Source organism: Accipiter gentilis, chromosome 4 (assembly GCF_929443795.1).
Source record: "Accipiter gentilis chromosome 4, bAccGen1.1, whole genome shotgun sequence".
NCBI classification, from domain to species: Eukaryota; Metazoa; Chordata; class Aves; order Accipitriformes; family Accipitridae; genus Astur; species Astur gentilis.
Genome location: NC_064883.1, coordinates 21,688,136 through 21,709,709, shown reverse-complemented (window position 1 = coordinate 21,709,709; position 21,574 = coordinate 21,688,136). Strand labels below are relative to the sequence as shown.

General features: G+C 39.1%; 1 protein-coding gene across 2 annotated transcripts in view; it reads right to left on the bottom strand.

Annotated features, from left to right (window-relative positions):
• CDK6 (cyclin dependent kinase 6) overlaps positions 1 to 21,574 on the bottom strand; it is a 140,253-nt gene that overhangs the window by 99,658 nt on the left and 19,021 nt on the right. For both annotated transcript variants that reach the window (XM_049798584.1, XM_049798583.1), the window contains exon 3: positions 9,260 to 9,395. In XM_049798584.1, coding sequence (XP_049654541.1) covers positions 9,260 to 9,395 — 136 coding nt within the window. The remainder of the gene's footprint in view (positions 1 to 9,259; positions 9,396 to 21,574) is intronic.

The window sequence follows — 21,574 nt, the reverse complement described above, 5'->3', positions numbered from 1 at the left end:
CTTCTTTGCTTTAACCTTGGAGTTTATTGGGTCAGTAGTACAGGATAGCAACTGATTCTCCTCTGTTAGCTCCTCTAATTCGTAGTCTTTCAACATCACTTCTAAAGCTGGAGCAATCTGTTTCCATAAAATTAAGTGCTGGAGAAGAGCCTCTGCTCCCTTTGGGTTTTCAGGTATATATTCCAGCACGAGTTTAAATGTTTTATGTATACTGACATAAGTGGTAGTATTGTATAGCTGTAATGATAACAGAGAAGTAAGAATAACCTAAAATAGTGATGTTTATGAGTCTTTGGATAAGGCTTCCAACCCAAAAATTAAAGATGGATTTGATCTAGGAGCTTGAGCCTTTGTAATTTGCTCTTTCTTAATTGCAAACTGTTCATGCTTTGCATGAAAACTAATGAAAGACTGCTTGGTAACTGATGCTAATAGCATTGCACCACACTCACCCCTGGAGGAACCCTAAGAAGCCAACAGTTACACCACAGAAGGATTTGACCCATAGTTGTGCTCTGGAGTAGCGACATTAGCAAATATTACAAAACCATGTCTGCTTTATTAAAACAACAAATAAATTAATCATTTTAATTACTAAATATTTTCCTTTGCTGTCGCACCAAGAGCAAACAACAAACAGTATTTCTGTTATTTCACTCATGTTTCCATTCTAATTTCCTGTCTTCTGGCAGCTGCTTGCAAACTTACTAATAATGTGTGTCTTTGTTTGGACTTCTTAAAAAGAAGGATATTCTCAGAATGGAAGAAAGCTCATTTTATTTCACTTTGAAACCTGAGAAACCTGTAACATGAACCATACGCTGATTACAGAGCACTGATATATAAAGGAAGCAGTTGTATAAATGTGTGAAGTGGCTGTGGTGGGGAAACAGCAGAGCAGAGGAGAAGCACTATTTTAGACAAATAATGCTGTTGTAGGATCTGATTATCATGACTCATGTTTAACAAGGTATTGTGTAAAGGCCAGCCAAAAAGGAGGACCTATTATGGTGGGCACTATACAGTCAAGGGATTTCACACAGCCTCTTCCATTAAAAGCTCACAAATAAAATGGACAAGACAGACCCCAGGTGGAAAAACAGTGTGACAGTTCCATGATATTACTTTTTTTATAGGAGTATAGTCAGTTGGGAGGGGATAAGCAAAATGGAAAGAAAAGTGATGGAGAGAAAAGTTCTGGACTGAGGGAAAGAAGAGTGCTATACAGTGTAACCACAGAGTGAAAGTGAGATGAAAAAATGAAGGTGGAAGGAAAGGATGGAAGGAAGAAAGGGCTGGAAAAAATGGGATTAGCACAGATGGAGAATATTGAGTTGAAATCACTGGAAGCTCTCTGAGTGTCAGAGTTTTGGCTTTGGTTTCTCCAACAGCTGAGTGTAGCTGGCTGATGCCACTGGCTGGTGCTTCTCTGCAGTTTTGTCCCTGACGGCCAGAGGACGGGAAGCAGGGAGGAACCGTGTCTGTTCTGGTATCTGCAGGGACGGGTGGGACGGGGAGTCTCCGTGTGTCTCTGATGTGACACACTGAGTAGAGGGGAGAGGTATAGCCTTGGCTGGGTCCCATTTTATTCCTTCCCTATGACTGTAACAGCCCTTATTCTAGCTCAGCTGAATCTGATGATGAGCTGAAACATAAGCCTATGGCATGGACTCTGGGAATCAGCAGATATACATATGTGTATATATATGTGTATGTGTATGTGTAGTATGCCTTCACGTGTATACATATAAAGACAATATACATCAAACCACTCCTTAGAAACAGGAGGAGAACTGGTGCTACCCCTTCTGTATCTTTCTTGTACTTTTGACTCTTCTTTAAGCATCTGAGTTGCCAGTTCTGGCCTCTTCTGGCCCACAGTTGTTTTGAGATCATGAACTTCATAGACAGTAGAGTGAAGAACATCGAGTTTCCCTGTCCCTTTCTCCCACTTGCTCAAATAACAACATTTTTTCTGCAAATACATTAGAAGACTTCCACAATAATTATATGTATATATGTATGTGTGTTTATGTGTCTCTCTAAATAAATAAATAAAATTTTAAAGCTAATTTTAAGTTCTATATATGAAAACATGCAATACAAAAAACTCTGTCCCTATCTGTTTGTATGGGATTTTGTTCTGTGGCACAAGCTAAATACATGTGTTACAGAGGAAAAGAAACAAACGCAACATATCTTGATTAAATCAGTGTACCACTAAAGTAATGCGCTTCAAATTAATTTTTACTGTGGGATACAATAATCTGCCTATTCACTGGCATAAAAGCACTGCATACAGCTAATGCAAGAGTATTAAATTTCTCTTGGGGTGGAATAGTGAAAACAGTTTTATAAAAAAATTAACTTACTTGATTACTATATTATCTTCTATTAGCTATAAGTTGTCAGTGGCCAACTTTTGAATTATTCTATGCTACATCTGTGTATTTGTTACGAATAAATATGGACACTTTGTGAATATTCCAGTGGAGAGAATCTGAGCTGCAATAACTTGGGTTGACTGAGATGGGAAAGGTATCTTTCTGCAATGCTCCTTGTCCCAGTTCAGCTGAGTTCATCCCTTAGAATCTGGAGTTCAACAAGAAAAAAAATGTTGGCCAAGTTTCCCAAATATCTACCTTGTCGCAATTTGTGTCATTCTGTCTCCTCTTCCCCATCTCTCTGTGCTTGTTTTGGGGTGAAGCATAGTTTTGTGGGTATGCAGAGGCATAGGGGCCTGATTTCTTTCCAGTGCAGAAAGTACTATTAAGAAAGTGATTCCTGTCTTCCCCCATAAAAATCAAGAATGGCTCTTTGAAGGTCTCCTCTTTATGTCACATCTGTTGCAGTCCGACCTTCAAATTACTTGTCAAAAGTAACATATGGCTTGCAAGCAAAATTTAGAACATGGGTAAATCCAGACATTTCAGTCTATTGTTCTGCCACTGCTTTACGTGCACCATGAGCTGCAACAGCTTTCTCTTAATTGCTTTAACTGTGGCATCTCATCTTTGATGAAGAGAAAGACTCTGAAAACATGAGTGACACTTCTGCTGGTCACTGAGGCAGGATTTACTTGCAGAGCAAGTTGCGACTATACACCACCACCACAGGACAAAGGAAAGCATCTTGAAAATACTCCCCGCTCTGACGAACTGCCACTGGCTCACTGAGGAACAGTACGGCACTGTCTCTGACATGCTGCCTGGCAGTCTAGCCCCACCTTTACACCTGCTTGAGCACTATTCCTACCGTGTGCTCCCTTTCTTTCTTTCAGTGTCATCAAAGCATTTCACATAGCAATTGCTACCACATTGATGTTCCAATAGCAAAAACCCAGTGTCACTAATAACCTGAGAGTGTCTCAAGAGAATCCAGAGCAGTAAGATCCTTAAGCTTTTTTTTTTGCATTACATCAATGCCCAGCTCTGCAGAATTAACAGAAATGAAATGAAATGAGCTGATAGCAATATTTCACTTTCAGTGTTTGTAATACTGCAATTTTGCAATGACTTGATCATAAATTCTGTTCTACCAGAGGCTCAATCTCCATCCCTGCCCACGATTCAAAATCTCTTCAGTTTCTTAATTCCCTTTGAATTTCTGAATAAAGATGATTTCTGGCCCTCCAACTATTGGAAACAATAGCTTCCTTCTGACTTCAAAAAGGATGTGTCCCTTAGGGCCCTACTGGACTGTACTGCTGCCTTGAGAGTTTGGGCCATAAAAGAAAAGTAGGTTGACATGTCAATTTAGAGAATCCTTGATAGACATCTTTTCACAGTGACATTTCTAATTCAGTGTCATTGTTTGAAAGACTAAAATTATTATTTCAAGCAGGTTGCTTTAATGCATTATGCTACAGTGCTGCTTGACTGCTTTCCAAACTGGAACAACTGATAAAATGTGAAGCTCTCCAATGATTTTAAATCACTCTAGTCAGGACAGAGTGATTTAAAACCAGAGTGCCTCACATTTTTATGAGCTTTCAGTTTGCAACCAATGGAGGTCTGGGCAGTCCTGAGCTACAGCACTGTGAAAAACCAACTACAACAACCAATACATTATCATCAGTTTGAAAATATTTGGAAATTGTAGGGATTTAGAGATATTTAATGCCACCATAACGTAAATCAGTGGCTGTACACTGACTGTAAAAATGTTCAAGTTAAAGAAGTAATTGTATGGATACAACATTAAATTTTGTAGCATCCTGTGCTCAGCAGCCCCTTCATTCAAGGACTCCTCCTAGCCCCTTGGTCAGACCATACATTTCTACCTGCACCACTGCACCAAAGGAGACGCGGCTGTGTCTCTATGTGCAGCACAAAACGGGAAAGAAATGACACCACCTGCAACATAGGGAACCACCACCCTTTGGAGAATATCCTCTTTTAAAGGTTTAGTTCCTTCAGAGCTGCCACTTGTGCAGGGCACCTGCTCTCTCTCCTGCTATCCTTCCATGCTGCGGTCCAACCCCTTGGTAGTAGGATAAGAGAGAAAAAATAAAAAATGTATCCCACAATAGTATGTCAGTTCAGTCCTTTTGTTTTTCATTTATTTATAGTGGCAACTCTTCTTTAATTCATAATACGGATTCAGAACAAGATTTATTGCAAACTACTCCACAAAGAATGAGATCCTTAGCAGCTGTAAATGGGCATCTTTTCACTGAAGCTAATGGATTTACACCTCTTAGTATCAGCTGAGGATCTGATCCATTATCTGTGGACTCTCCATTCCTCACCAAGTTTTACTTCTTTCTTTACCACAAAAGTACTGACAGGAAAATGTTAGTAACAGCTCTTCTCTTAGCATCTTTCTTATTAATTTGAGTAGGCTCTTTTTTTAGTGACTTTTAACTTTGATGTTGTTAAATACGGCCACACTCTGAAGCCTCTCAGTACTGGCGAATCTGTTTTCCTGGAATATCTTGTGTTGTTTTCAGAATTGCATGATTGTGTGACATCTGATCTACGTCTCATATGTGATCGACTGAGTAGGTGCAACTGTGGCAGATGGCTGATGACTCACCTCTCAACACTGAACACTGGTTTGCTTTCTGAGAAGCAACATCTTCATATTAATTTTCAAAGTCTTGCAAAGATGTGACCAGTCTGCCTGGTTTGGTGGCAGGTAATGTAAGTTACAGGAAATGCACAGGGATGCAACAACAACATTTATTCTAGGACTGGGGTAATATTTAAAATTCAATTTATGGGCTACTATCAGATAACTCCACAAAAGGAAAATAGGTTCACTGCTGTACTTTCTAAATTTTAGGCATCTAAATAGCAAAATCTGGATCCCTGAATCAGATGGAGATCTAGGCTTCTTATGCAAAGGAGAAACAGAATAATATCCACAGAAGCCATTCACTTGGGTGAGGAATCAGGGAACACCAGAGAAAAGGATATTCCTTAAGCCCTCCTCTCTGTGACTTGGCTGCCCCGTTCCAGGCTGGGGGGAATATGACTGCCAGATTGAAACAGGCATGGCCCAGTTAGCATGTGTAGCTTGGGTAGGCTAAGTTCTGGTCAGTTGTAAGAAAACTATTGCTAGAAGCTGCAAGTATAATGACAATGCCTTGCAAAGTTAACTTTGTTCATTACTAAAATTAAAGAACCTCGATAACAGTTTGTTATCCCCTCTCATTCTCACAGACTCCTTGGCCCAGCACAACAAGATGACTGGGGGGAACTCCAAAGAGCCATTCCTAAACCACTTACTTAATTTACAGCTCTATATACCACACCATCACATGCATATATTCATTTAAAGCTAAATATTGTTATATACATTGCAATAGCTTAAATCAATAAACATCAAGTTGTTTGCATGCACATTATTTATGTATTAAAAATGTAATTAGTGTTTTAACAACCATATCCAAACCCAAATCCTTTAGGATCAAAAAACCCATGCCTGTCTCACAAGCATCACACCAAAATGTGACCACCCAGCTTAAACATGCTTCAGTGCCAAAGACTAACACATCTAAATGCTTTAGTAGCCTGTTAACTATTTTTTTTTTTAAATCTTTCTGTGGCAGAGGCATGTCATTCCCATTTCCACTACTCTGATGTCAACTAACAAAAGTTCCTAATAAGCCAAGTCTCTCGGAGGCTCAACTGGTAACACCATTAACATTACCAAAGACCTGTGCATGACTAACAGCTGTGTCCTAAGGAAACTGAACTCATACCTTCCATTTCCACATAAACTGCCCTCAAATTAAAGAGTATCCGAGGAAGAAAAGAAGGGAGGAGACGATGGGTAGAGAGGAAAGAAGGAAGATGTTGTCATTGCTGATTCTGATTCATCCCCTAATATTAATCAGGTCTGACAGAGGAAGCCAGCAAGGGTGAGCAGGACTATAATCCATTAGTTACAAAGACATATTAATGTGATTAAGGGCTTGAACATAGTTCCCTTTCAAAGGTGAATGCCATGTTCATGAGTATTTGGAGTGATGTTCTCCATCCCTCTAGCCGAAAGTATAGTCCATTAAAAAATAATGGAAGTGCTTCAGCAGAAAAGATTTAAAATACCTCTGTCCAGAATAACCTAGAACTCAGTAGCCAGAGCTACAGCCACAGAAATAGACTACAGCATTCATGCTCCTGGTGACAGGGAGGGGAAGTGAGCATGTCTGCCCTACATCCTGGGTAAGTATTCCCACTACCAGGCAATGCCTCAAAGGGAAACTGCCTCTATTCTATCATTTTATGGGCACCTGTGGGTACGTTCCTAAAATACCCTTTGGGGTGACTCCCGCTGCAGGGCTTTAGACATTTGAAAGACATCTGCTTTTACTATCTGCTAAACATAAAGGAAATTCTTAAAATGGTACCAGTGTCACTGATACTCCTTGCCAGTTGGTAACTAAAAAACCCAGCATGCCCCAAACTAGCAAAAACTGAGTCTCCCACCCCAAAATGGTATGTAATGATGGTAGTTAATTCACACAGAAAAGATCTTTTGGGGCTGCTACTTCTCTCATAGTAATTTTATGTCATTCAAGTTCCACTAACAACTGTTGAGTTTACACCATGGTGCCAAAGAGGTATATTAGATCCTTCAAGTTATCCAGAGCTTACTCGGCTCATTTGGCACCTCTGTGTTGCTGACACATGCAGAACTTTAACAGATGGTCTTACAATACTGGCAGTTGTTTTGTACTGTGCTAGTGGTGAAGGGAAATACTCCATGCAAATTGTCTGCAATTCTGGAAAATAAATGAAGTACAAATCCATATTAACCTCAAAAGCCAAACTATAAAAAGTCAGATTAGTCTTTTGACGATGTATGTGCTCTGGGTTAAATGCTCAGTTGCTGCAAAATGGCAGTATTTCCCTACAGCCAGGAAGGTCCTTTGCTTCAGTTTCTACCAGGAATATCCATAAAGACTGTATCATTAGAAAGGTTACGAAACATGTTAGGAATAAGTCTTGAGACCCTTCCTCATGTGATCAGCCCTGACTATCAGCCAAAGCACCTCCATAAACTGGGTGTTTTCACATAAATAGTGAAGCAACAGGGTGCAAGTTAAGTGAATCTCTTTTTCTTCCCCCCATGCTAAACAGCATCAAGAAATAACACATCAGCTACTGTGCAAATGTTGAAATCAACAACAACCAAGTAAACAGCAATTTTACATTTTTCCTCACCCATTTGAAAAGAGCTGATTGTACCACAAGCTGAATTGTACACTCACTAATTTCACTGGCTGCAGTGGAACTTGCACTGTACATAAAAGACCAGAATTGCTCCTCCTTGTTTCTGTGTGGCTAAATTTTTCTCTTTTATTGTGCCAAATTATCAGATATATTGGCTGGATTGGACTAGTAAACCATGTATATTTCAATATATTTACTTAGATAATGTCAGTCACCTTGTACGTTATTTTCACAATGCTATTTACATTGAAATACAGTTCCCTTAGGTAGCTTCAAAGCCCTACAAGGAAGTAGAACCCTGAAAACATTATCATAAAAGAGTCTTTCAAATGCAAGAGGTACGTTCCAGTCTTCTGTTGGTACTGAATCAAAGCTGTATCCATTTTTTTAAAATGTTATTTTATCCATTAAGGTTGCTTAAAAAACATGGTTGCTGGAACTGACTGATGTTATGCATTTGTGACTTTGATACAAGTGAAAAGATCTTTATCACTTCTATGTCTAATTTTATACTGAAAGATCAAACAACTCCTAAGTTTGAAGCTGTTAACAAAAAAAATATTAAACCAGCTAAATTTCAGATGGGTTTCATGTTTTCTTTTCCTCCCTCAGGAAATTTGCCAGACTAAAATGACACAACATACTTCCAGAAAGTAGTGATACAAATGCAAGATAACCCATCTCTGAAAGCATAAATTATTTCTCCTCATGAAAAAAGAAAAATCAAAAGAAATGTTAAACAGACACAGTCAAAATGTAGGAACATCAATCCCTCTGCTTCTCTTCCCAGGCGTAAACATTTTGTCAAACATTTCAAGCTATGATCCTCAATGTAGCACTTCGCTATGAAATTCCCAGGAGAGGAGTTGGTATACATATGTTAGTATCAATAATGCAAGCACATCCTATCCTGGGAAGAGGTCCTCCCTTACAGATGCAGAATATGAGATAACATGATGGGAAAACTTCATGATCACCCTTCCAGTTACTGAGAACCTTCCCAGCTTCTACAACAACTGGTCATGGCTACCCCTTTCCTTGAGCCCATCCTCTGCAGAGTTCACCACAGGTCCACAGTGAACATTTCCTGGCAAGAGGGACAAGAAGTGAAAGGAATATCTTGGGGAAACAAAAGGCAAAGGGAAGGGAATAGGAGCACAGGACTGATTTTATCCATTCTAACAATATCCAGCACTCTACCAGACACCTTCTAGGGAAGGTTAAAGTAGTCTTGGGCTAAAGAAAAATGGAATCATCTGCCTGCAGCTGCAAGAAAAGGTCATTATTAATGATCTGGAATGCTACATTTGGTAAAACAGTACGGACTCAGGGGATTTATACGTCTAAAAGAGGAAAAAAAACCCCAAAACCAAGTGCAACACTTCCACAAAGAGATAACATCTGTTAGCGAATACAGATCTTTGTGCTGCAATTCATGTCCCAAGCTGGGCATTACTCAATTTTGATATAACAAAATCCTATAGAATCAAAATGCAATTTGTCTGTGTGATTTATCTCTTTGCCCTTCCTATCCCTTATTTTCTGAAATAATATCCAAAATCTTTCTTCTTAAATACCTTTATAGTTTCAGTAGGCACTCCAGGCTCTGGAACTTTATCCAAGTAAGTAGTCAAATCTTGATCCACGTGTTCAAACACCAGTGTTAACTTGGTCTCTCTGTCTGTTCGTGACACGGTGCACACATCGAACAATCTGAGAGGAGGAAAAGAAAAGAGGAGCTAAAGTATACAGGAACCAGTACAGACATACAATGCTTGCAGCTCGTAACATGTCTATTTAAATTTCTTATGGTGTATAGAATGGAAAAAAGCTTTCCAAAGGTAGAGCAATCTTTGAGGTCTTGCTTCATCAGATAGCTACTGATACATCAATAATATCAGATTTCTCTTTCATGTGCAGATTCTGAAATCGGATTAAGTATTAAGAATTCACCAGCTGTTCAAAGTAAAATAATTACATGAAAAGAAATTATTTTTTTGGACTAACTAGAGTTAGTACAGAAAATTACTTGATATTTGTCTACATTCTATGTTGCAGTACTTACAGTCATATAAAAAAAAATTGTGAGAAACATTTTTGAGAAAAAATATACAGGGTGCTTGCATGCACCTTCAGTTTCTTCCCACATAACTCCCATACTCTTGCAAGTTCCTGGACTCAAGGAATACCTTCAGAGTCAGGATACAGTCTGGAAGAAAGCTTTGTGCACAAGATGCCACTACTAAGAAAGCTTTCTTCTCTCATCACTTTCTGACATTCTTTTATTGAAATTTCTTTATCATTTCACCTTGTTGCACAACATCAAATTCAAACTAATTTGCAAAGCTCTTCATAATGTCACATTCCTATCCGATGACTCTATTTTCTATTGTTTTCTCTTTTTAATTAGGATTTCTCTCATCTTCTCCACTTCATCTACCATAACAGCTTTACTCACTGTTTTATCTTTTTCACTAATGTCTGCCCATCCTTCTATGCTTCACACCTACACTCATACCAGTGACTTTCACTATCCTTCCTCAAGTCCCGCTTGTACAAAATCACAATAGGAAACCATCTTACAGATGGAAGGACACTTGTTGCCCACTCACATACTTTACCAATGTGTTTATTCATTTAAATTGTACAGATCAGATTGCCTTTCTCTCTGAGGGGAGGCAGAAAATCAATCGCTACTTTTATTAGGCGAGAGTAGATTTGAAAAATGTATGAATACAGTTACTGAGAAAAAAGTCTATACAATTAAACTAAGGAACCTATCATAGGTAACAAACCATAGTGTTGATACTACTGCTTATTTTGGTCATCATAGCAGTCACATTGTTTTACTACGTGTATCTTTCATCCTCTTACTTAGAATAACTGCTTCCTTACTTTGTGCAAAGTGCAGGATTTCTGATAACGTTATCAAGTAGTATTTTTGTTCTTTGTCCTAGGACTAAAGGCTTAATATGCAGGATCTGTAGACAACAGATCACGCACAAAGCCTTGGGGGTCACTGCTTTTTGAAGAGGACATCTGACAAACACACTAGGAGAACACTTTATACTGAGCTCTTACATCTTACCTTAAATTTCAAAATATTTCACAAAAGAAGGGAAGATAAGAATTGGCACAACTGTCTCTGAAGACTGTAAGCCAGGTTTAAGAGACCAGTATGTTTCACTTGAGATGATACAGATTTAACATATTAAGGCTGTGGTCCCACTTTAACAGCATTTCCTAGATAATCTTTGGTCAGACACTTAAAAGTTGTTTATTAGCCATGGTGTTTTGAAAATGGATGCATGCACATTCCTTTTAGCTTAAAGATTTTCAGCAAGTAATAAGTTGGGAACTGGAATTACAGAATATGGAGAGACTGTCACCCTACCTCGACTAGAAGACTAATCTGTACTTAATCTGTAATCATCATATGAACAAATATGAATTAAATTATTATGGTAACATAGTGACTGTAACAGCAAAAGTCTTGACACATTTCTCATAAAGACAAATGCTGTTCTCTTTATGATTTCCTTAATGGGGTGTACACAGAAGTTAGATGTCCTGTACACAGTGAATCAATTTTGTGAAAAGTCACAAACATTTCTGAAAAGTGAAATTTGCTGGTATTTGGCTGGAGGTTAATAATCTGCAATATATTTATATAAATCAATGTGGAATGTAGCCGGACTGCCTATAACCCCAACACATGCAAATAGAGAGGAGCCAGACAGGTCTGAACATCTGAACATAAACACTGGAAAATATTTCCAACTGTATGATTCCTTTGTGTTGACCTACATTTACCTAAAAATGTTCTAAACCACCTTTTTTTGCCAGGTATCTAATACACTGGCAAAATTATCTTTTCAACTATAGCAGAATTATAATTCAAGAAAAAAAAAGGAAAAAAGATTTCACTGTATAGACTATAAAAGCAACACGTAATTTCCAACTCAGTGTGGAGGGAAATGCAGATTCTCTGTTTAATTCTTCTGTATGTGGCTTATTTTGATGCTGGCATTTTCTGGCACAGCAAAATAAGGAACTGAGAGGAGCGCAATTCTAGTCACCTATTACTGAGTAATAATATTATCACTGAGTAATAATATTATCTTTCCTTTTTATACACCCTTTATGTGTAGCTCTAAATGCTTTACTGTTAATAATAAAATCTCCAGATCCTGCAGTGGGCTGAGTGAAAGCACATTGTGTTTACTCACAGAAAATACAGCTGCTGCTTTAGAAAGATAATAATTTAAAGCACGCTTATATGAAGCCATGATATTACAAAAAGACAACATATAGCATTGCCCATGCTAATCGTTCTGGAAATAGATTGAGAAAAACACAGCCTCTTTATTTAGTAGTTTCCATCAGGATAAAACTGCTTGTTATAAATTATATTTTTTTACATCCACTGTGACAAAATCATCCATAAAGCTGTCTTCTTTAGCTAGGAACATCTCTGCTGGCTACAGTGCACATCTCTCAAGCCACTTCCTCATGATTTTCTGTATGTAATGGTTTAGTTTTGCATGTGATTGCCTCTCTAGAATAGGCAACAGCAAAACACCTTTTATTTAAAGAGTTACTGTGTGGACACTGTCCTAAGTGAAGTAAATGTACCTCAATTAATACAGGATTTCCATACTGAATACTTTGTAAACACAAGCCCTGCCCTTCTATTGTACTTACAAAAGAAACGTTTGAATTATTTGATTAAAGTAAGATCCGCTATGGGAAATCCTGCAACTATTTAACAAGATGTTTGGCTGAGAGTCATACACTGCCTGACGTGTTGATCTGAACCGGACCATTGTTCAACAGACAGTTAGGGAGTACCTGTGTTCTAATGCAGACATTTTTTCATGTTAATTGTACTAAAGTAAAAAAACCTTATCAGCTACAAATCTATGTCTCTGTTTTATTTTATGTGTCTAATGCCTAATGCATCTTACTATAACCTAGCAGAATACCTGCCTTCCTACAAAAATACTTTCATTTTTTTTAACACAGAAAACTAGATGATGCGTCTTGAAGTCTCCATAGCTTCTTACAACATGTAATCTGACAAATGCAACTTCATTTCATCTTCATTTAACAATATACAGTCTGAATGCTTAATGCTTCTATAAGAAAACACACAGTTATGCCAATTCCTTTGAAAACTATTGCATCTACTGACTGGTACTAATTTCGTAACTGCTTCTAGAAAGTCCTTAAATGTTACTGGACTTGCTTTTGAGATGCTCTGAAAACTGCTATAAAAGTTACCCACTTTCAAGTGGAATAAATATTTTTTTCCCAAGAAAACTGAGATAATAGTGGTGGAGATCAAACCCATCAGCCCAAGCTACCTGCAAGATATACCAAACAACAGATCTGACTGTAAGAACTGAAAAACTGTAGGACATCAGTTGTCTTGGCTATTGTCAAACAGATGAGTAAGTACATCTGGAAAATTAGCCAGATCATAGTCAACGGGAAGACCAAAGAATTAGATACTTGCTGCCCATGCATCCAAAGGCTTATTGTTATTTTTATTGCAGTAGGACTAATCCAACATGAACACGTATCCCTTTACTTTACTGGTCACTCACAGCACTGAACAAAGCCACAGTTCTTGCCCTCTAAATTTTTTCAGTAACATGAATTTACTTTAATTTTCTTGGGAACAGTGTCTTCCTAGGAAGAGTTACTTCCTAGCTTATGCATGACAGAAAGAGAACTGGAGCTATTGATTTATGAGTAGGAGAAATGTTTAAGAAGACTGTGGTGTGGCAAGTAGTGGCATAGTAAGTTGCTACAGTTTTAAGGTTTCATAAGCCTGGACAAAGACTCAGATGGAAAGAGTTTGGTGGTCTCAACCTAACTCCAAAAGGTATTTATCCACATGACAAAAACCCAGCACAGAATTTATGTATGATTGACAGTGTTTACAGAAGCACCACAGGATTGGGATACCAAGACTATTACAGGTCATGGTTGAGGTTTATTGACAAATATATGGAGGGGAGCCTTAATAGCTTCTGCTTTCACTGCCTTTGGCTCAGGTTAATTCTGTGAGTCCATAATTTTCAAGCGCACAGAAAATTTCAGCCTCTCACACCTAATAGCAGAGAATGAGAGTCAGGCATCCTTTGAATCCAAATTTCAGCAGCCTTTGACTATTCTGTTCCCTGGAAACCACTCAGCAGCAAGCCCTTCATTCACCCCAACTTCTTAAACTATGTCCTCCTTGAAAAAAACAGTTCTCCCCATACTTTTAATATTAGCTACCTTCTCCTTACTTGCTTTTGAAGAGGAAAAAGACTCTGCTAACAGAATCCAGCCTCTACTTGGAATCACATGTACCCAAAGTATTGTAACAATGGGGTCGTATTTCAGATGAAGAAGACAATAGCTGGGCAAGTGGGGTGGAACATGTGCCTTACCAGAACCATGTCCCACGTAGCAAAACAGGAAATAGAGCTTCACACTCTGAAAAGTATGACAGAGCTCTTTCCCTTTGTTCAGGACATGCTGCTTTGTCTCATCTTAATCAGCAATCACCTACTCCTCCATGCCTCTGAAAGCTATGTATTTCAGATGTAGATTTTCCTTGCTCAAAGCAGCTTTAGTGAAGTACTTTTAGATGAAGAAAGAGCACATGCAGATGATGAGGCCACCAAATTCAAAGTATCTCATATTTTTCTGGGATAACATTTGTAACACCACGTAGTAATGCAAGACCTAAGTTCGATTTTCAAAAGCATACGGGGTCTTCAGGAGCTTCCCAATGTGCTCGTCATGACAGCCACAGCTGCAGCCACATGCATCAATACTTAGGGTATGCCTCCACAGGAGACTGCAACAAAATGCAGACACTTAGACCGTGCTCAACTGACCACCTTTGTACTGAAAATGTACAGCGTGACAGCACAGCACTGCCTGCAGCACGGTAAACTAACCACCATGAGCTCCATCCAGCAGCAGTCGGATGCCTAGAGTCAAACTCGATCAATTAAAATAAGCTTGGGTGTCTCTACACTGCTCATGACAACTTTACATCTCAAATCCTTATTCTCTACATTCCTACTGGGTTCTTGGAGTTTGTGAACATTTTCCTGCTTCGCTACCCTTCCAGGAAAGAGTAGCAGGATCTCTTCTTGTCTTCAGAAGAAACCTCTTTCAGGCAAAGAACAGAAAAGGGCAGAACATAACATCAGATAAAATAAATTATCTAGGACATGCAGATGTTATGCAGGTAGAGGTTTTCAACTCTGCAGCCACTCATTCATTATCTGCTACGCACAGAGCAGAAAGAGCTACCACAAAGAAGCAATTGCGTGATGAAAGCAAGGCAGCAGAAAGTCCTATCCTGGCGACCTACTCCAGCAGAGCCCAGCCAATATTCTTGCTTATAGCCCACTCACCAGTGAAGTTTAAGAGAAGGAAGGGGATATTAGGATAACAAGGCAATCGTTCATCTGCAAGCTGAGCTTTGTGCTTTAATTTTTTCCAGTCTCTCTCCCTTTCTGACTTGGAAAAATTATTTTAAATGCTTAGCTGTATAAAAGAGGTTTTTGTTCTTTAAGTGTGTGTGAGAAAGAGAGACAGAGAAAGTGACAGAGAGAAATAGATGCTCTTGAAAGCGAAGTAAATAGCACTGGCTAAAGTCCGATAGTGTGGGCTGACTGGGCAAGCTTTCAACACTCAGTACCGACTGCAGCCCTGACCTGCAACACCCCTGCTCTCCTGTGCTGGGCCCCAACTCGAGCAACGACGAGCTCTGGTGCCAGACTGAATGGGTCTGTGATGCAGACAAATGTCTGCTCTGATGAAACCACCAAAACTAATTTTCATTTTCAACAGAAGCCAAGATTTGTGCCCAAAAGATGAAAAGGCCAAGTACATTTACTCGCTGTGCCACCCAAGTCACTAAAAGATGCGTTTGTTAAAAAAGTTTTACTTCAAGGAAAAATATGCCTGACGACATTCTCTGCACCTCTCTTTGTTTATAGCAGCATGCCGTCTTTTTTATCTCTCACACTGCCATTTCTTGTTCACCTGCTTTGTGAAGGGAGATTATTTTTAATAGGCAAGGACCAGAAATGGATCTGGTAAGGCTCAGCAATTTAAACAATATCCTGCCTTGCAGAACTTCACTTTCAGGACTCGTCCTACAGTTCACTAGTTTTTTAAATACTTCTCACCAGTCCATTAACAGCTTCATCTCATTGCAATTGATTTTAAATCCAAACTGGCCACACACTGAGCGATTGCCATTACTGAAGGAAAATACCAGCCTGCTGGTGCCTACACTTACTCCTGTGCACTGCCATACCAAGCAGACTGCCAGATTCTCTCTGTGAGGGACAGGCGAAGTCACCCTCAAATCAGAAAAATAATGTGGCCTGTTATGAAGATAGTCGCTGACAGATTGTTTAGGATCTGCAATAGCTGTCTGACCTATTCATAGTGCTCTCACGTGATCCTGGAGCAAGCAAATGTGCACTGCCTTTCAGAGTCACGTACACTGCCGTTATACAGTACTCAGAGCTTACAATAAGCTTCCGTAAGCTTCCAGTTCAGTGTACAAATTAAAGACGCTCCCATTCATTGGCAGTGCATGTGCATCTTTTATTAAGTGTTTTTGATTTTCTGTAGAATACCTTCCTCAGGGATAGCTGCATTCCTTTTTACATTCCTTAAGTTTCTCAGCATGTAAATAAAACTTATGTTTGAAAATTGATTTTGTTTAATTCAAATGAAAGGAGCACAGAAGTTATTCTGGACTCCCAGCTACACCTGGTGCAAGATGGGATACAACAAAATCCAGTCTTTATTCATGTGTAGCTCATAGTCAAACTGATTGTTACAGACGCCACCTTTCAGTTTACATTTTGAAATCATGCTTGTGCCAAAGCTACAGGATCTAAACCTGAGTTGATCATCTCTTTCCTAGATTTAAATAAAACCAACAAATCATCTTAGGAAGATTTTACAACAGTATAAATTATCATGCATTCTTTAGTAGCTTAATAATCTAATCTATTTACACTTGAGACTTAATGGTGATGCCAATATATAAAAAATAACAAAGTATCCACAGCAAAAAAACAAATATGCTGTTTGATACTCTTCGCCATCTCATATAGTTTTTTAAATCCTTGCAATGCCACAGCAGTTCCTGAGGTGTTTAATTCAGCATTTTTTAAGTGGTAATTCCAATGCAAATTTGATTGCAAGCTCTTACTTTTTAGAGAGGTTTGGGGAAACCTAAAAAACAAGCAGGAACTGTAGAAGATGACAGAAGAGGTCTACTGTTTTGATGCTTACCCTCAATTCAGGGACTGCTGCTCCTGAATGACCTCCAGGTTATTCTATACCACAATTCTATGGGGTGATGGTGGCTGTATGCAAAACTCAGGTTCTGTTTGAGTCTGAATTAACCTTCCAGCATACACTAAGCCCTCAGGAATACAGGCAACCACAGCTTGACTGATAGTACTTCCGAAGGGCAAAGCCAGTTGCCAGAGCCACTGAACAAGTAAGGTAAGGAGGCTTGCTAAATGGTGCAAATACACCTGAGACCTGACGATGTTGCTACCACTCCCCAGGAAGAAGGGCCAGTACTGGCAGCAGCTGAAAGGAGCCCAAAGCTGGTAGGGTGATGGTGATGAGGAGGTGAGAGAGAGAGCACTGGATGCAAAATATCTTGCTGTGGTTCTTTTACTGGCATTAACAACAGCTTTGACTAAGACCCTCAGAAAAATTATTGTTGTAGTGACTTGAGAGACACCTACACTGTGTTTCTCAAAGAAGGATCAGGAGCTGACTTTTAGAAGGGGAAAACTTCCACAGTTCAACACCACTGTGAACTTCACTGCAAAAGCAAAAGAGCAGGAAAGCAGAAGAAAAAAAAGCCTAAAGAAAAAAAAGGCTAAATTGGCTAAAGTTGACAATACGGATATGCACAAAGTATATGTTAGTAAAGACAGCTGTTAATTTGAAAACCAGATTCATTCTTTTTAGTCCTTTGAATTGTGTTGTTCTAATGTATTCAACGAATTATGAAGGAAATCTGTAGGCTTTTTAATGTAACATGCTGTATATCCATGTATTAAACAGAAAGCGATTAGTATGCATAGGAGTAAAACACAGTAACACATTGCATCGCTCACTGTCATGCCCATTTGTTTATATTTGGGTTTATTATTATGTATCATTTCTTAAATACAATGTTCTTGGCTCTCTAGATGACATTACAGCAAAGAAAATCCTTGGTAAGAGAATGAAACAAGCACCGCTGGGAGATCAGGTGCAAACTTCTTACAGAGTCTGTTTGTTTATTGCTATACAGCATGGTCAGTTGACATAACACAAGCTTTGAGCAGTATTTTATGAAATGTTTTTACATCTGTTAGTAAAAAACTGTAATTTTGGAGTTAGGGTAGTGGTGTGCAGAAAAAACCTGTCATAGATCATGATCTTGCACAATCCACTAGCCCTGAACAACCAAAGAACTTACGCTGCACTTAACATTCAGCATGCAAATAACCTAAGTGACTTCTAAAGAAGTATACAACATCTAAAGCTTCATCTCCCTTATATGCCTGGTATATTTCAGAAATGAAACCAGAGAAGAAAAAAAAAAAAAAAAAAAAAAAAAGAAGAAAGAATTCATTGTGCACATGGAATGAAAGACAAAAGGCCAAAAAAGTCATATTTCTCTTCCTTATTCTCAGCCAGTCATTACCCGGAAAGAGCAATGTAAATCCCTGTATGCTGTTTAAACCTCTATCTACTATGATAGTTGGTGTTTGCGGTTCCTGGTCTGGCTTCTCTTACCCATGCAGTGAGAACTCTACAACTTGGGGCCCTGCGTGTAAGCTCCCCTTTTGCACCTCACTGTCCTTATCTGTACCACTCTCCCTCCTTCCTAACTTTTAAATTACCTTTAGGACTCAAGTTAATTCTTGAATATGGCCATACATCTCTGAAAATGATGTTCATGATTTGTTCCGAGGAGTTCATCATAATATTTGTTTTTCCTTAAATTCTGAAATGAACAAAACTGTGAACCATTGCTTTCCCAGTCTTCACCTAGGGGGCTAGAAAACAGCAACTGACAGGAACAGTTCTTGTTATCTTGCAAATAGAAACAGCAATTTAACACCAGATATTTAAACCGCGTGAAAACAACTTTTAAAAAATGTCTAAATCTGTTAAAACAATCTGTTTATGGATTCACTAGAACTGCTCAAAATTTCCTGAAAACGGACCAGATATATCCACCCACTTCCAACGCAAGCATGGTGGTTAGGCGGCGAACGCCGTTGCCGCATTCAGCAATAGACCAAGTGAAAATCCAAAAGGTGTCTTACATTTTGTGTGTTGATTTCCACACATGCTTGTTCTGCATGAAGTTAAAAGGCATAAAAATTGAGATGCAGTTCACAGTGCTTTTTGGCTACACTTCATATGGGGAATGACTTTGATCAGGCTTTGATGCCAGAGGTATTCCCAAGAAGCCCATGTGCCATGATGCCAGGGGCACCATTAACTTCAGACAAAGGGAATTCCTCCATTCACTTCAGCAAAACCTGAAGGGAGCAGAGTGAACTCAACCGACCTCCCAGCGGCACTGTACCGTGTCCTGTTGCCACCACTTAATGTGCTATGAATCGCATCCCATCTACCCAAAAGTAAATAGCACTCAGGTGATTTCCAAAAATCAAAAGACAAAGGCAAGTGCTCACATAGGTAAGAAAACCAAACAGGATTGGGCCAGGTTTTGGGAGGCAGCCGGATTTATGCACCTAAACATTGCACTCCTCTTTATAAGTTGTTTTCTAAAAGAAAAACTGAGTGACAGAGAGTAAAATATAACTTCATAAGTGAAAGAAAACAGTGAGGGGATATTTATTCTAAAACCAAAGCATCAAAACTAAGGGAATAAGTTAAGGTAACACTTAAATTCAGCACATACAGAAGGCGGATTTAAGGCTTGCAAGAAAACTAACAAACAACTCCGCTGAACGTAGCTGTCTTTGGCTACCCATCGTCAGAGAGTTCAAATGCCATCCATCTACACAACAGCCCAGGAGAGCTCGTGGAGTGCTGAGGTCTCCACGCAGCTACTGCAGAAGAGATATAACTCATGTAATGGAGCTGCTCAGGGGTTTGGTGGTTAGTCTGGATGGATCACGTAGGCCTCTGTATGTTCAAAGGAAAAAAGTAGGTTGGCTGAATCACTCGGGGAGGGGGTGGGTACTGTCTGTCCCAGCTTGCTATGGAAGACGCCTAGATGACTAATTTAGACAAGATGCTTGAATTTAACTGAATTTAGGAGACATGACTCTTTCCTGGGAAGACTATAACTGAGCAATTTTACTTGGTGGGATTCCAGATTATGTTCAATTGATTTTTGAAGATATTTAAAAATATTTCTTCTCATGAGGAACTTAAAACAAAATGAGGGAGAAGTCAAAAGAAAAAAAAAAAAAAAAAAAAAGACACTGAAAATGCCTCTGCCCTATTCACTCAAGCCCCACAGACCAGGATAAGCCTAAAAAGCTCTGCACACAAGAGCCTTTACCTAAGCCTCTTGAAGTAAGTACATGCATTTAACTGGCTTTGGCTCAGGTCCAGAATTTCCTTTAATTCGAAAGGGAGTTTCACCTGTGACAAACTTGCAGGATTGAGTTTAATATTCATGTTGTACAGAACAGAAACAAATGGGACTAATAAATCTTCAATAGAAATTTACAAGATTTTTCTGGCTTAATAAATTTAGCCAGGGGGCAATTACTCGTTGATACATAAAAAGGGATCCTCATTTCCATTAGCATGCAAATTCCTTACACGTTCCATCAGAATTTAAGACATTACATCTTACAAGTTTTTATAAATATGGACTTCATGGCTGCTCTTTTTCCCATTCATAGTCATTCACACATGGCCATAAAAGCTCCTTGGCTGTTATGTAATTTCTCCTACCGAGCTTTCTTTTTTTTTTTAATTTTAAATTATTCATAGCACATGTAAAGAAAACTACAAGTGTCTATTTCTGTAAGATTCTCAGGTGCTTTCATCCTCCAGTTCTTCAGGTAGGAGTCTAATACACATTTCCTCCTTTTCCAGCCCGTTTACACGGCACTGTGAGCCAGCCGTTTGAAGATTAATGCACAGGGAGTGAAGTATTCTACAGGCTGTACAGCTCTTTAAGTATTTCCTTTAAGCTCTTGCACACATATGTAAAAGAAAACAAATTAAAGATTATTTGCAGAGTTTGGCAATGAAAATGAGGTGTTAGTAGCATTTTGAGCTGGCAACAAATTTTATTCGACTGTTTTATTACTTCGGGGCAAAGGCAACTATTTCTTTTGGGGCGTCTTCTAGCAGCATGAGATGAGGGTTTACATTTTAATGCATGGATAGTTTTGAAATGAATTCAGCATTTGGTAAAAGATACTGCGTGTCAGATGTATATACACAACAAAACCGTACTTTGGTTGTTTTGCAACAACATCTTTCACATTTCTGAAAAAAATGAGCAAACTATAATAGATCTTGCAAAACAAACTACATCTACCCAAGCTCTGCGAGCAAAGGGGAGCGTGCTCTGCAACGTCCAGGCAGGCAGTGTCAGCTCAGGGTGAGCCGAGGAAGATCTGAGGACAGCAGAGCGTAATGGCTGAGGCTCCGCAGCACTAACATGGCTACGCGGCTTCCAGCTGGCTCAAAGCACCGGCAGAGCGAGTAGGCATCTGCCTGGGAATGAGGCAGGGCTGGCTCACATCTGCTTGCAAACGCTGCATGGACTTACAAAGCAGTGGACGCAGAATACTTAAGATCACAGAGCAAGTCGGTGTCAAAACTGTCGAGCCTTAATTTGC